The 15,554-nt window shown below is 38.0% G+C and overlaps 1 protein-coding gene across 20 annotated transcripts in view; it reads left to right on the top strand.

Moving 5' to 3' along the window:
- Esco1 (establishment of sister chromatid cohesion N-acetyltransferase 1) overlaps positions 1 to 15,554 on the top strand; it is a 54,373-nt gene that overhangs the window by 23,604 nt on the left and 15,215 nt on the right. For 5 of the 20 annotated variants that reach the window (XM_087593491.1, XM_087593487.1, XM_087593492.1 and 2 more), the window contains 4 exon segments: positions 271 to 382; positions 2,397 to 2,460; positions 5,290 to 5,404; positions 8,394 to 8,525. In XM_087593491.1, the coding sequence (XP_087449617.1) occupies positions 271 to 382; positions 2,397 to 2,460; positions 5,290 to 5,404; positions 8,394 to 8,525 (423 nt within the window). 20 annotated transcript variants of the gene reach the window in all.

Below are 15,554 nucleotides of genomic sequence, written 5' to 3'. Positions count from 1 at the left end.
TGGCCTTGAACTAACAGCTGCTGACCTCTCTGCCTCCTGAGTGCTGGGATTAAAGATCCAGTGAGATGTTTTAAATTTATCATGGAATTAATGGTAACTGATGCTAAGAGGGTAACCTGTGGCAGGATCATGGATGTGGACGTAGTGGTATATCTAAGGGTTACTCCAATGACTTAGCTTAAGAACATTTTTAGCAGACACAATTTGCTGAAAATGATTAGGGTAAGTTCCAGAGGTTGACTTAAAATTGTTGAAATTCTATGTGTTCAGAATTTCAGCATATGTTCAGCGTCAGAGGTGGAGACTAATCCACTAGAAAACACTGCTGCTGTCTCAACTCTTCTCAGTCAAGCTAGGATTGATGGGGACAGAAAATTTCCAGGTAATACTTTGAGATTTTTATTTGAACTTACAGTGGTCAGTGCCATAGTACTGTTAGAGAACATTTTTGTGGGAAACAGGCTTGTTGACCATCTATATTTTTAAAAATAGGTTTATTTTACTTTTATTTATGTATCACTTTGCATCACATGTATGTATATGTCCTGGAAGAAGGCAGCAGATCCCCTGAACTAGACCTTGCAGTGAGTGCTGGGAACTGAACTTATATCCTCTGCAAAAACATTGACTGTTTTTAGCCAGTGAGTCATCTCTAGCCCTTACTATGGCTTTTAAATTTGGTTATCATTAATTCTTTTAGGAGAATTGTTTCTATTGACTGGTTTGTGGCAGTACCTAAATGCTATCTTTGGCCTGCCTACGGCAAATTCTTTGGTTTCTATAGCTCTTATTTTGATTTTCTCTAGAGAAGTGCTCTCTAAATTGCTTAAGCTGGGTATATCCTCTGACTTTATATGTTATTTGTGCTTTACCACTGTGTGTTTTTCCCTTTAATCCTCAGTACTCATTGAGTCTGTCTTTGAATTAAAGATTTAATTATGCTTCAGGTTTACAATTTATACTGTTCAAAATGCCTTATTTTTAATAACTCGTGATTTTTAATATTAGAGGAACTGTTGGATGGGTGTCGCTCACCTATGCTTACATGGATCAACATGTAGCAACAGAGGATGTAGAGCTCTCTGTGTTATTTCCTCTAAAGGAAGGATACACTTGAAGTAGGATGCTGTGGTCAGGGACTTGTAGCTGTTACTGAGTGCCTGCAGTTTACTCAAGTAGTGGATGGATGAGTGTAATACAATTATGGGAAATGCATTTATATAAAAATAAAGTACCTTTATTGAATTTAATTACTTATATAGTTAAGATTCTAAAAAAACATTTTAAACAAAATGTTTTCATTTATTTCCATAGAGTTTAATAATTGTTAAATGATTTCTGAAATTATGAGATAAACTGAATCTACTAGATCCCTTTGCTGGTCCTTAGTCTGAGTTTGTATCATACAGAACTTTCTGCTTCTTTTTGAAAAGTAATTTCTAAAAGGGAGGTTCTAATTTTATTAGATGTTTTATTTTAAATTTCAGATAAATTTTGGGATTTTAATTATTATCATTTCCCCTTTTTCTTTCTTCTCTCCAACCCTCCTATATGCCCCTCCATGCCCCCTTTCACATTCATGGCTACTTTTACTAAAATAAAGTAACTTTTTGGGGCTGGAGGGATGGCTAATTGGTTAAGAACACTTGCAGAGAACCTAGGTTTGGTTCTCAGCAACCACATGGCGACTTACAACTATCTGTCTATAACTCTAGCTCAAGGGGTCTAATATCTTCTCCTGTCCTCTTTGGTCACTGCATGTATATGGTGCACTTACATATATACATATACGTGCACTCATTAACACATACAAAATAAATCTCAAAGAAACTTTAGTGTACTAAATGCTTAATTAAAAATGATTCTGGCCAAGTATCATGATGCATGCCTTTAGTCCCAGCACTTGAAAGGCAGAGGTGGGTGAATTTGATTTCCAGGCCAGTCAGGGAGGAGTGGGGGAGGGAGGGAGGGAGGGAGGGAGGGAGGGAGGGAGGGAGAGAGAGAGAGGGAGAGAGGGAGAGAGAGGGAGAGAGAGAGAGAGAGAGAGAGAGTGTGTGTGTGTGTGTGTGTGTGTGTGTGTGTGTGTGTGTGTGTGTGGTTTCTTCCAGTAGGATGAGAGCAATTAAAATGTTTAAGATAATGTACTGGAGAGATGGCTCAGTAGTTAAGAGCAAGAACACTGGCTGCTCTTCCTAGAGGACCCAAGTTCAATTACCAGCACCTGCCTAGTGGCTTACAGCTATCTGTAACTCCAGTCCCATGGGATCTTATGTTCTCTTCTGGCCTTGAAGGCATAGGCATATTTGTAGGCATGAAATGCACATTCATTTATGTAAAAATAAATGAGTATTTTTAAACTTTTTGCTGTACAATTCATGTGCTTTATTAAATGACAGGTTCAGCTCCTAATCAGCAGCACAGTATACTCAGTAATGAAGCATCTATCAACAGAAAGAACAGGTAAGTTACCACTGTAATTTAGGGCATTAGTTCTTAGAGAGACTTACTATAAAATGTTAACGCTGGTAATCTTCACTTTTTTTGTTGCTATTAAATGTTTTCTTCTTTTTGTTTTTGTTTTATTTTGTTTTTGAGACAGGGTTTCTCTGTGTAGCCTTGTCTGACTTGGAACTTCTTCTGTATACCAGGCTGGCCTCAATTTAGGGCTCCACCTTCCTCTGCCCCTAGTGCTGGGATTAAAGGTGGGGCTACCACTACCCTTGAACTTTTTCTATACCTATTCCTGTAGTAGCTTTATTTCTTTTTGTCTCTAATGGTAATGTACTCTGAGTCTATTTGTTTCACTTCCTACCATATCTAAGTTTTACATTTGGATTTTGTAGGCATAAATGTTTTGCAGCCTACTTTTAATAAGGGTCAACCTCTCCTCTAGCCTACCACCCAGCAGAAGGTAATGGAAGAGAAAAGTTATTAGGATATGGGGGAAGTGGCCCTGTTCAGCAATAGTTCTTTGGAGGTGAGCTTGATTTTCTTGGGCAGCAGTTTAGTCCCATAGCGAACAACAAATATGAATCAGCAGCCACAAACCAGTCCTCTAGGCAGGCAGACACCTGGCACGAACCAGCAGCTACAGTCTAGTCCTTTCAGCCAGCAGACACTAGGCAGCTGTAGTTCAATCTTGAAGAAATTGACAGGCTCACCAAGCAGCCTAAAGCAAGGCTGTAGAGGTGGCAAGTGGCCGCAGGAACCTCACGAGCAGTTCTTGGAGTTTCTCTCAATGGCAGAGTCATCACAAGTTGAGTTCAACAATGGTATGTAAGGAGAACCAATACATGTATGTCTTTAGCAAAGTATAGTGAGGCGGAGCAAAGCAAAGCCTAGTGTTCATCTCTCATTGTCTGTGGGGTGGTATTTATACTCCAGCATAGATCCTTTCACTTCCTTTCATGTGCTTGCTATGTCAAAACATCCTTTCAGCTGTGTGCCCCAGCAAAACATCATTTGACATAATCAATTTTCCAAAGACCTAGAAGTTTCCACTTAAGGATTTCTTCAGAGTTTTTCTTTCTTTCTTTTTTTTTTAATCTCTTCAGCAGCTGTCTACTTAATGGACACTGTGCTCAATTGATTTATTCAATGAAGACATAATGTCTTTGCCACTTGGAATAAATCCCTACCTATCAGATGTAGTCTACATTTACACACTTTCACCATTTTTCTGATTCATGCTGCTGGTAGCAGTGTTTAATTAAGAAAACTATTTTTTCAGTAATCCTTGAAATACTAGGTATTATAGATATGTTAGAGTGTTTTAAGTAAATAAGGTGTTCTTTCTTTATGCCAGGTAAGTAAATCTGACCTATTTGCCTGATCATCAAATAGTCTGTAGGACAAACTGAAGTGATAAAACCTAAGGCATTCAACCAATAGTAGTCTTGCAGTTTTGTTTATTGATAACTAGGAGCTTTCTTTTCTAATTAGCTTTAAAAGTTTTAGTTGACATAATACAAACTCATGAGATCCTCTGAGGTCTTTGAGTATAGGTATCTAATATGTAATGATTGAATAAGAGTAAGCGGTGTAGGAATCACCTCAAGCACATGTCATTTCTTCGTGTTGGAAATACTGACAATCCTCTCATAGCTACTTTGAAATACACAGTTGCCTGATGTTCTATGCATATTAGAAGTTATTTCTCCTTTTCAGATACTAGCTTTGGCAACCACTATCTAGGAGGTTAACTTGTTTAGCTTCCATATGTGAGACCATAAAATGTTTTACTTTTTCTATCATGTAACATAATAATCTCCAGTCAGGCTCGCTCACTCTCTCTCTGTCTCTGTCTCTCTCTCTCCTCTCTCACACACCTTTGATGAAAAAGAACACTGTGCTCTATGTGTCATTAGAGGGGTCTGTGTCATACATGGCACGACTGTTTAACAGATTGTACCACTACAGATACAGACAGTCACAGAAGGCCAGAATGGTTAGCAAGGTTATTTCTGGGTTGCCTATGTTACTCAGCAGCATTTTCGGATCCTGTTTCTGAAAGTGGAAAGACAGACTCTGGGCACAGCAGTGTGCCCTCCAACATATGCACCTCAAGAAGCACATGGTACACCTTGCTCAAAAACCTCACATCATGCTCATAGTCCTCAGTTGGCTCTTTGGGTACCTGGGGCAGATTTAATGTGTTTGCTGCCTGCACAAGTATTGCCCACCTCACTTTGGGGATCATTGCCTCCAAAGAGTCAGGATTGATGAACTCTGTGGGGTTGATGCAGACCTCTAGGGCCTGCCCATGCATCAAAAAGCTACATATGTCTATACTGGCACATGTCAGTTGTTTATATATACTACATTCTGTTTACAACCCATTGATAAGCTATTAAGTAGATTTTAGTCTTGTTTAATTTTTATAATTTCCTTTTGTTGTTTTGTTTTTCAAGACAGAGTTTCTTTGTGTAGCATTGGCTGTCCTAGACTTGCTCTGTAGACTGTGCTGGCCACAGACTCACAGAGATCTGTCTGCTTCTGCCTTTCAAGTGTTGGGATTAAAGGCACATCTCACCACCACCTGGCTATAATTTCCTTTTTAAATTTGATACTGGTCACTGAACCTAACTTAGGGCCTTATGTATATACTTTGTCACTGGACTAAATATACACAAATCTCGTCTTGATTTTTAAGAGGTTATCTTTTTCCTCCATGAAATTGAAATTTCTTATATAGAAAATGTGTTCTTGTCTTAATTATTCGATATTATATGTATCTATAATATCTAATTCTTCCCTCCCCCCTCTTCCTCCCTTTCTTTGTTTTTAAAGAGATACACCGCCAAATCATTCTCAGCTGAAGTGTAATTCTAATCTAGAGATAACAATTCCAAAGTCCTTGAAACTGAAAGACTCAGAGAAAGTGGATGAAAAACAGCTGGTTATAGTAAGTATACAATTTACCTATGTTAAAGTATTGTTGTAAATGAATTGTTTACTCAAAGTTCTTAAAATACAAATTAAGGGGACTGGAGAGATGGCTCAACAGTTAAGAGCTCTGACTGCTCTTACAGAGGACCCTGTTTCAGTTTCAGCACCCACATGGCAGCTTACAACTGTATCTCCAAGATGCAACACCTTCATACAGATAGACATGCAGACGAAGACCAATGTATATTAAAAAACAAAACAAACTTGTTTTAGGTCATCATGTCTCTCTCTTTTTTCTTTAATTCTTTAATTATATTTATGTACAGAAAACTTAGTGTAGATTTAACCCAGTTTAGTGGCGAGCTCTTTATTTAGCCTTTGCCTTTTCCAGCTTGGCAACGTGAGCCACAGACTTAGGACCCAGAAAGTTGCCTCCCCAATGGTGGCAGATCTCGTCGTATCTGTCATTTTAATTGGTCCTGATAGTTTTCACCAGCTTAGACAGAGCACCCTTTTCTTCCAAGTTAACCTGTGTGAACGCAACAGTGGTGTTTGTTTTCCTGTGGACCAGGCGCCCCAGCCTGGCCTTTCCCTTGATGATGCAGTAGGACACCCCCATCTTTCTACATAGGGCAGGCAGGAAAACCACCAGCTCAATGGGGTCTACATTATGGGCAGTCACCACCAGCAGCTATCTTCTCAGCATGGGCCAGCAGCCTTTGCTTCTTCTCCTGCTCTGTCTCTGGCCTGTACTTGTGGTCGAGCTTAAGCAGCTGAGTCGTTGTTGCCTGTCCAGGGCCTGGGTGAACTGGTTAATGGGAAGAGGTACTGTGAGCCACTTGTAGAGGATGGCTCTTTGCCTCTGTAGCCTGATGTAGTTAGTGGGGCCTTTCGATGAAGCGTGTGAGATCCCTTTTGGGCTGGATGTCCTGCCCAATGCTGAAGTATTGGGCCTTTTCTCAAACAAAGGATTGACCACCTTTTTGGCCTCCTTTTTCTTGACTACTATGGCCCAGGGGCGAGGCTACCTTCTTCCCCTTGGCCTTCTTTCCTTTGGTCATCTTGTTCTGCTGGATGAGAGACTAGTCATCATGTCTTCATTAGAGAAAACATTCCTGATATTATTATAGTCTTCTCTTCCTAAAATAAATAATATTTTAGTTTCCTTGTCCTAGTTTTAGTCATAACAAATTATTTTTACATCTATTTTTTCCTTAGATGAGTTGCTTTCCTCAGAAGTTTATTTAAATATTAAAATGACATGGAAGTTAGTACAAATGATGATGTCTGTGTGTCATGTTTATTACAGTACCAAAGGATGGAAGCAAGGTAGCTATCCATTGATAGATAAGATATAATCACAATGGTTAGTTATCAGCCTACAAAGAAAAATCCTTACACTTGATGCAGCATGGATAAACTTTGGGAACAGTATGGTGAGTGAAGTAAGTCACTCACAAAAAGACAAAGGACCATGCATGGATTTATTTATGTAAAGGGCAAAGAAAGCAGAATGGTGACTGTGTGAGAGTCACGGGGGAGAGAGTGGTAAGATATACTTTAGTTTTGCAATGAAACGAAGTTAAGAGATTTCTTATAAACAGCGTGAATATAAACAGATACTACCAAAATATATTTAAATATGTTTAAGAAAATTATTTTTATGTACATTTGCTTGCACTGAGCTTAGAGTTTGTTAGACAATAGATAAATAAATTAAAAATGCCAGGCATGGTGGCACACACCTGAATCACAGCTCTCAGGAAGCAGAGGTTGGCAGATTTCTGAGACTTTAGGGCTAGTCAAGTCAACTTAATGAGTTCCACATCAGTGAGTGTCTAGGTTAGCCAGCTAGGGATACATACTGAGATCCTGTCTCATAAAGAAAAATATTATCTGAAATAAGTTTCAGGTAATGTTTCGCTGATAGTTTGGATCCTTTAGAATGAATTTCCCTTTAATTTTTGCAGTCTTGTACTTTTGGTTGATTTCTATTTATTGTTTAACCCTAGTTGTACATAACACACTAGTAGTGAGGTTGGTAAGATCCTTTTCTGAAACTTTGAGTAGCTGCTTTAGTTCAAATTGCACAATTGAAGAACAGAGAAAATAAGTTTATGTATGCCTTTAAATTACATATGTGCGTGTGTGTGCGTGCGCGCGTGTGTGTGTTTGCGCACACGTGCGTGATGCAAGCTTATAGACACGTGTGCCATAGTGCCTCGGAGATCAGAAGACATTTGGTGGGAATTGGTTCTCTTCCTCCTCCATGTGGGTGCTCAGTACATTATTTTCTCTAGTTTGTAACTATTTTAAGATGAAGTATATTAGCTCCTGCATAGATTATTTATTATTTGCCACCTTTCAATGAAGGTTGAAAACAAAGTTTTCTCAGTTCTTTTGAAAGTACTATGCTCTTGAATAAGTCAATAGGTTATTATAGTGGAAAATTTGTGCATTGAATATATGAGTGCCTGTGTATGAGGGACAGAGTCACAAAGGTGTCTTTAGTCACATTCTGTTTTATTTTTTTGAGTCAGGCTCTGTCATTGAGCTAATCAGTTAAGTTAGACTGGATGGCTATCACACTCCAGGGCTGGGATTTGAGACTCATGCTTGTGTACCAGCTTTTTTTTTTTTTTTTTTGGAGCTGGGGACCGAACCCAGGGCCTTGCGCTTGCTAGGCAAGCGCTCTACCACTGAGCTAAATCCCCAACCCCATGTACCAGCTTTTTAGGATACATTTTAATTTATTATTACAGAGAGAAGGGGGAGGGAGAGAGAGAACACAAATGTGCACACATACCACTGTGGCCATGTGGAGGACAGAGCACAGCTTTACTGCACTCAGATTTTAGACTTCAGTTTCTTAATTTGTGTCATAAATTTAAATGTTGCTCATAAATTAAGTAGTTCTCACTTTGTAGACATAGGTTTGAAGGCTGTAATCAGAAATAGTTACTTTGGCAAGGAAGAAAACTTTTTGTTTGTTTTTTTGTAAATAGGATGCAGGACACAAAAGATTTGGAGCAGTGTCCTGTAATATCTGTGGGATGCTTTATACAGCTTCAAATCCAGAAGATGAAACCCAGCACCTGCTTTTCCACAACCAGTTTATAAGTGCTGTAAAGTATGTGGTAAGTAGACTTTGTGAACTGAAGCATGTGGCAGGAAGTTAGGTCAGGTTCGTCTTTCTTTTCTGTTTCCATTATGTGTATGGGTGTATGTCTGTGCTCTGTGTGTGCATGGTGTTCATGGTGGTCAGAAGAGGGTGTCAGATCCCCTGGATATTGATGGGCTGCCGTGTGGGTGCTGGGAACTGAACCTGAGTCCTCTGTGAGAGCAGCCAGTGCTCTTCACCTTGGAACCATCTCTCCAGCTCCTAGGTCATGTTCTTAATGAACTGAATTGCCAAATTTATGTCACTGAAATTCTTTTGATTTTAGAGATTAATAATAAAAAAAGCACACATAGGTAGTGACTTCTTTTAAAACAAAATCAAATATAAAAATCAACGAATTTATCCCCCCAGGTTGATACTGTGTGATTTTAAATATAGGTTATTTAGCTTGTTTGTAGTTCTTAAAATTTTCTTTTGACACAATTACTGTAGGATGAGTCTACAGTAAATATTTTTGTGGCACAGTGCAGCTTATATTTGGGGATTGATAGTGTATATTTTACCAAATAGTTGATTTTGGAGATTCTGCTGCTAATAGAGATAGTCTTTATGAAGTTAAAAAAAAAATTCTAGCACATTTTTTCAAATATTATAGAGTAAATATGGTTTAATGTAAAATGTATTTTGGTACAAGATAAATTTTCTCATAAATGCATCTAAGCATAATAGGTTTGTTTAATATCTGCCTCTGAAAAGAGCAAATGTGTTAGTTTTGATATTAAAAGGGTAATTTAATATAATTGCTATTTATCTATAACTGAAATGGCATCTTTTATTCTTCACATTACCTTCTGTACTATACACTGACTTCCAGGATATCTGAACTGAGCTCACCAATTCATTTCATCAGGTACTAGATACTGAGTCACCTAAAGGTCTTGATAGCCTCATCTAAATTCATGTACTTGGCTTTAGTTGAATGGTTTCTGTTCATTGCTTCATGGTTGAAGGGTTGATCATTGACCCAGTGCTACTCCTACCCAGGCTAGGTGAGGCCTTCTTCTTTGGTTCCCTACTTGGCTTATCCTTTGTATTTCTTATTTCATATGTATTTCTACAAACACTCCTTTCTATAGCCTCACTAAATAAGTATAATGTGTGTAGATATAGACTATGGCTTGTTGATTTAGTCTTTGCAAGTTAGGCTTTCTAATTTGGGTGTTAATAGTCTTACATCTGGAAAACAAAGTGTTGCTGCTAGGTAGTAAATCATAGAATGTTTAGGGCCAAAATACACAAACCTGATACACATCCTTCATATTCAATTTAAATTGTTTACTTCTCATGTTCATTTAGGATTTTTGTTTTGTTTTTGGTTATAGTTTTTTGATACAGGGTGTCTGTGCAGCTCTGGCTGGTCTGGAACTCACTGTGTAGACCAGGCTGCCCCCACTCAGATCTGCTGCTTCTGCTTTCCTAGTGCCTTGCACTGATGAATTTTTATAGCTGCATTGGTGTGTCTACCACTCAGTGTTTTTATGATCCGATTTTTAAAAAAACAAAACAAAACAAATTTCCGGTCTTTAGATATTTAAGCAGTTAAAACAAGGAAAATTTAATCATTAGTTGTTAGTTGCTATTAGAAATCCAAACTAAGATGGTAGCTGGCAGGTGGCACACCTGTACTCCCACCACCTGGGAGGCAGAGCCAGGTGGATCTCTACAGCAGCAGAGTGAGTTCTAGGACAGTCAGTGCTACACAATGAACCCCTGTCCCAATAAGCAAAACAGCAACAACAAAATCCAAACTACTATGCTAGGGGTGAAACATTTACTTAGCATGCTGTCAGCATAGATAGATGAGGGTTTTCATGAGAAGTATCAATTAGAAGTATAAAATGTGGCAGATATGTTAGTGAGAGCCAGAGACAGGCAGATCTACAAGTTTGAGACCAGCTTGGTCTATACAGCAAGACATTGTTTCAAAACAAAAACAAAAGGAAAATATAAAATGTTTTATAGCATTCAAATGACTAGATTATGAAAATTTAGGTTTTTGAAAATACTTCCTGGTAGCTAGGGTTGTATAATATGCTTACAGCTGAAAGTGAGAAGTATAGATATACTAGAACGACATATTTGCAAACATGGTGTGGCTGTTGGGTGGATTTCTCTAAACACATATCCTTCTCCTCTCTCTCACTTTTACCCAGTAGACAAATTTCAACACAAATTCTCTGAGTCAAGATTAGAGATACTAGCAAAGTATTCACTGCTCTTGAGTTGCACGAGTGTTTCAAGTTAGTGTGTGATTGTTTATCTTATTCATGCTTGTACTCATTTACTCATTGTTGTACTTTGGGAATGTTTTGTTGATTAGCTGAATGGTACATGGGATTTATTTGTACATACTAGTAAGAAGAGAATGGATGCTCCTGAGTCACCTAGTGGCTGTTCTGTGCTACTCTTATTTTATTTTATTTTATTTTATTTATTTATTTTTTTATTAACTTGAGTATTTCTTGTATACATTTCGAGTGTTATTCCCTTTCCCGGTTTCTGGGCAAACATCCCCCTCCCACCCTCCCCTTCCTTATGGGTGTTCCCCTCCCAACCCTCCCCCCATTGCCGCCCTCCCCCCCCCATAGTCTAGTTCACTGGGGGTTCAGTCTTAGCAGGACCCAGGGCTTCCCCTTCCACTGGTGCTCTTACTAGGATATTCATTGCTATCTATGGGGTCAGAGTCCAGGGTCAGTCCATGTATAGTCTTTAGGTAGTGGCTTAGTCCCTGGAAGCTCTGGTTGCTTGACATTGTTGTACATATGGGGTCTCGAGTCCCTTCAAGCTCTTCCAGTTCTTTCTCTGATTCCTTCAACGGGGGACCTATTCTCAGTTCAGTGGTTTGCTGCTGGCATTCGCCTCTGTATTTGCTGTATTCTGGCTGTGTCTCTCAGGAGCGATCTACATCCGGCTCCTGTCGGTCTGCACTTCTTTGCTTCATCCATCTTGTCTAATTGGGTGGCTGTATATGTATGGGCCACATGTGGGGCAGGCTCTGAATGGGTATTCCTTCAGTGTCTGTTTTAATCTTTGCCTCTCCCTTCCCTGCCAAGGGTATTCTTTTTCCTCATTTAAAGAAGGAGTGAAGCATTCACATTTTGATCATCCGTCTTGAGTTTCGTTTGTTCTAGGGATCTAGGGTAATTCAAGCATTTGGGCTAATAGCCACTTATCAATGAGTGCATACCATGTATGTCTTTCTGTGATTGGGTTAGCTCACTCAGGATGATATTTTCCAGTTCCAACCATTTGCCTACGAATTTCATACAGCCGTTGTTTTTGATAGCTGAGTAATATTTCATTGTGTAGATGTACCACATTTTCTGTATCCATTCCTCTGTTGAAGGGCATCTGGGTTCTTTCCAGTTTCTGGCTATTATAAATAAGGCTGCGATGAACATAGTGGAGCACGTGTCTCTTTTATATGTTGAGGCATCTTTTGGGTATATGCCCAAAAGAGGTATAGCTGGATCCTCAGGCAGTTCAATGTCCAATTTTCTGAGGAATCTCCAGACTGATTTCCAGAATGGTTTTACCAGTCTGCAATCCCACCAACAATGGAGGAGTGTTCCTCTTTCTCCACATCCTCGCCAGCATCTGCTGTCACCTGAGTTTTTGATCTTAGCCATTCTCACTGATGTGAGGTGAAATCTCAGGGTTGTTTTGATTTGCATTTCCCTTATGACTAAAGATGTTGAACATTTCTTTAGGTGTTTCTCAGCCATTCGGCATTCCTCAGCTGTGAATTCTTTGTTTAGCTCTGAACCCCATTTTTAATAGGGTTATTTGTTTCCCTGCGGTCTAACTTCTTGAGTTCTTTGTATATTTTGGATATAAGGCCTCTATCTGTTGTAGGATTGGTAAAGATCTTTTCCCAATCTGTTGGTTGCCGTTTTGTCCTAACCACAGTGTCCTTTGCCTTACAGAAGCTTTGCAGTTTTATGAGATCCCATTTGTCGATTCTTGATCTTAGAGCGTAAGCCATTGGTGTTTTGTTCAGGAAATTTTTTCCAGTGCCCATGTGTTCCAGATGCTTCCCTAGTTTTTCTTCTATTCGTTTGAGTGTGTCTGGTTTGGTGTGGAGGTCCTTGATCCACTTGGACTTAAGCTTTGTACAGGGTGATAAGCATGGATCGATCTGCATTCTTCTACATGTTGACCTCCAGTTGAACCAGAACCATTTGCTGAAAATGCTATCTTTTTTCCATTGGATGGTTTTGGCTCCTTTGTCAAAAATCAAGTGACCATAGGTGTGTGGGTTCATTTCTGGGTCTTCAATTCTATTCCATTGGTCTATCTGTCTATCTCTGTACCAATACCATGCAGTTTTTATCACTATTGCTCTGTAATACTGCTTGAGTTCAGGGATAGTGATTCCCCCTGAAGTCCTTTTATTGTTGAGGATAGCTTTAGCTATCCTGGGTTTTTTGTTATTCCAGATGAATTTGCAAATTGTTCTAACTCTTTGAAGAATTGGATTGGTATTTTGATGGGGATTGCATTGAATCTGTAGATTGCTTTTGGCAAAATGGCCATTTTTACTATATTAATCCTGCCAATCCATGAGCATGGGAGATCTTTCCATCTTCTGAGGTCTTCTTCAATTTCTTTCCTCAGTGTCTTGAAGTTCTTATTGTACAGATCTTTTACTTGCTTGGTTAAAGTCACACCGAGGTACTTTATATTATTTGGGTCTATTATGAAGGGTGCTACTCTTTGATGACAACCATTTTCTAGATTTTTTTAGAATAGGAAACACATCTAGAGTTGTAGTATTTTCCCCAAAGCTAACAGATCACTATATCTACTAGTTCCCAGGAATCAAAACTTGGGGCTAGAGAGATGGTTCATTGGTTAGGAACACTTGTTCTTTCAGAGGAACCAAGTTTGGTTCCAGAACCCACACAGTAGTTCACAATCATCCATTAACTACCTTTCCAAGGAATCTAACATGCTTCTAACCTCTTAGGGCAGCAAGCACTCACATGGTGTGAGCAAAAAACACTTATACACATGAAATAAATATAAATATTTAAAACAACAAAAATGTAAGCTTTTACTACAGAAGTTTCTACTAGTCCTATGCTTGTGAAGATCAATGAAGTCTAGATAATAGTAATTTTGTCTTTCACACTTCCTTGTTACATACAAAGGCTTAGTTTGGTACATGACAAAACGATTATATTTAAAGTAAAAATTAATCTAATTGTGATGGTTTTCATAGACAAACATGCACATTTATAATTATTTCACAAGAAAAGTTTGTTATTAAAACAAAATTTAATGTCTGTGGTATGTAATATAATTGTACCAGTTTTACTATTTTTAAAGGCAAGCAATAGGAAGCATATTAACTGTCTCTAGGAATTCAGTTCAGGAAGTATGTATAATTTGAAATTTTATATAGTTTTTAATTATTTAAACTGCAGTTCTTTATTGAACTTATAGTTTGATTTCCTCCTCCCAAACTCTATGGTTTGATTTAAAGAACAAAACCCAAGAACTTTTCTTTCATATTGTAGAAGGTGGATTGGTTTCAAAAGTTTTTCAAGAAGGAATGCTAATGTAAATTCCTTTTTGAAAAGAAGTGTTATCTTTTATGCCTTTAAAAATTGTTTAGTTATATTCAAATATGTATGTGATTCTGACTGAGCTTTTTATTATCTGATTTCTTACTCTAAACAATGTAGATTTATTTATTTTATTTTATGTGTATGAATGTTTTGCTTGTATGTGTGATGTGTATAATGTACCTTCCTGTTGGATTTCCAGGAACTGAGGTTACAGATGGTTGTGAGCTACCATGTGGGTTCTGGGAATCGAACCTGTCTTCTACACGAGCACCAGGTGCTCTTAAGTGCTGAGCCATCTCTCCAGCCTGATTTCTTAATCTTGAGATAATTTTCCCATCCCTAATTCAATTTAGTCACTTCAGTTTTACTTGTCCTTGAATACTCATTTTTTAAGCAGATATTGAATTTTAAATACTTGTTTTATGATCTTATGTATGCTGACCTTTGTTACTAGCAATTTTTGTCTCTAAGATCCTGCTCCTATTCCATCAAAAAAGAAAAAAACCCCAAAAAACAAAAACAAAACAAAAAGATAACTTAGAAAACCAGTTTGTATCCTTTCAGCCTTGCCATAGAATATCAAAAAATTACCTTTTCTTTTCTTTATTGAGCTTTTATAGTTTTAGAGGTGATTTTAGAAAAGAATTTTTTTTCCTAAAAAGAAATACAAATTGCTTTTTAAAAGGCCTCTGTCCATAACATTGCTTGGGTAAAACTTGGGCTCATTTCTTCTGTAATCATTTTGAACTTCAAAGTTCCTAGTTTTAACCTCTGGTTCAGTCCCATCTTACTAGATTTAAGTGGCTTTTGTTTTGTTTTGTTTTTTTTCATGCAGGTTCTGCTCATTAATCACCACGAGTGTGGATCTGAAGAAGAGTTTATTACCTCTTTTTTTGAGTATGTTTAACTTCAGATACACACAACGTAGCCTACTTCCCTATTAGATTCTTAGAAGGTAGTTATGTTTTTTATAGTCTCCTTCTTGTGGCTTTGATAGTTGTGATCAATAAGAGTAAAAACTGTTCCTTTCATAGTGGGCTGCTGCATGCAAATCAGTTCACCTGAAACCTTCTGGAGGTCTTTGGCATGGCAGACATAAATACAAGTGCTTATTTGTGGAGGTGACCATGTTCCAACAAAATCTAAGAGCTGAATTCTTTTATCCAGAATCTGGGAGAGTTACCCATTCACTTCTGGGAATCACTGACTTTAAGGGGCTTGATTTTTTTTTTTTTTTTTTTTTGGTGTGTGATTTTCAAAATTTGCTAAGATGGGAAATGATAAATTAGAAATTTTGTGGTATGGCATATCTATAAACGAGAATTAGAAATTAGTTTGTTCAATCTGTTGTAACAAAACATAATTTATCATGCCTTGTTAGTTAAGTATTAATGAACCTGTATTTTTCATGT

This window comes from Rattus norvegicus, chromosome 18 (assembly GCF_021556685.1).
Source record: "Rattus norvegicus strain SHRSP/BbbUtx chromosome 18, alternate assembly SHRSP_T2T, whole genome shotgun sequence".
NCBI classification, from domain to species: Eukaryota; Metazoa; Chordata; class Mammalia; order Rodentia; family Muridae; genus Rattus; species Rattus norvegicus.
Note: the sequence above shows the minus strand (reverse complement) of the source record. Positions and strands in the feature narration are given on the sequence as shown.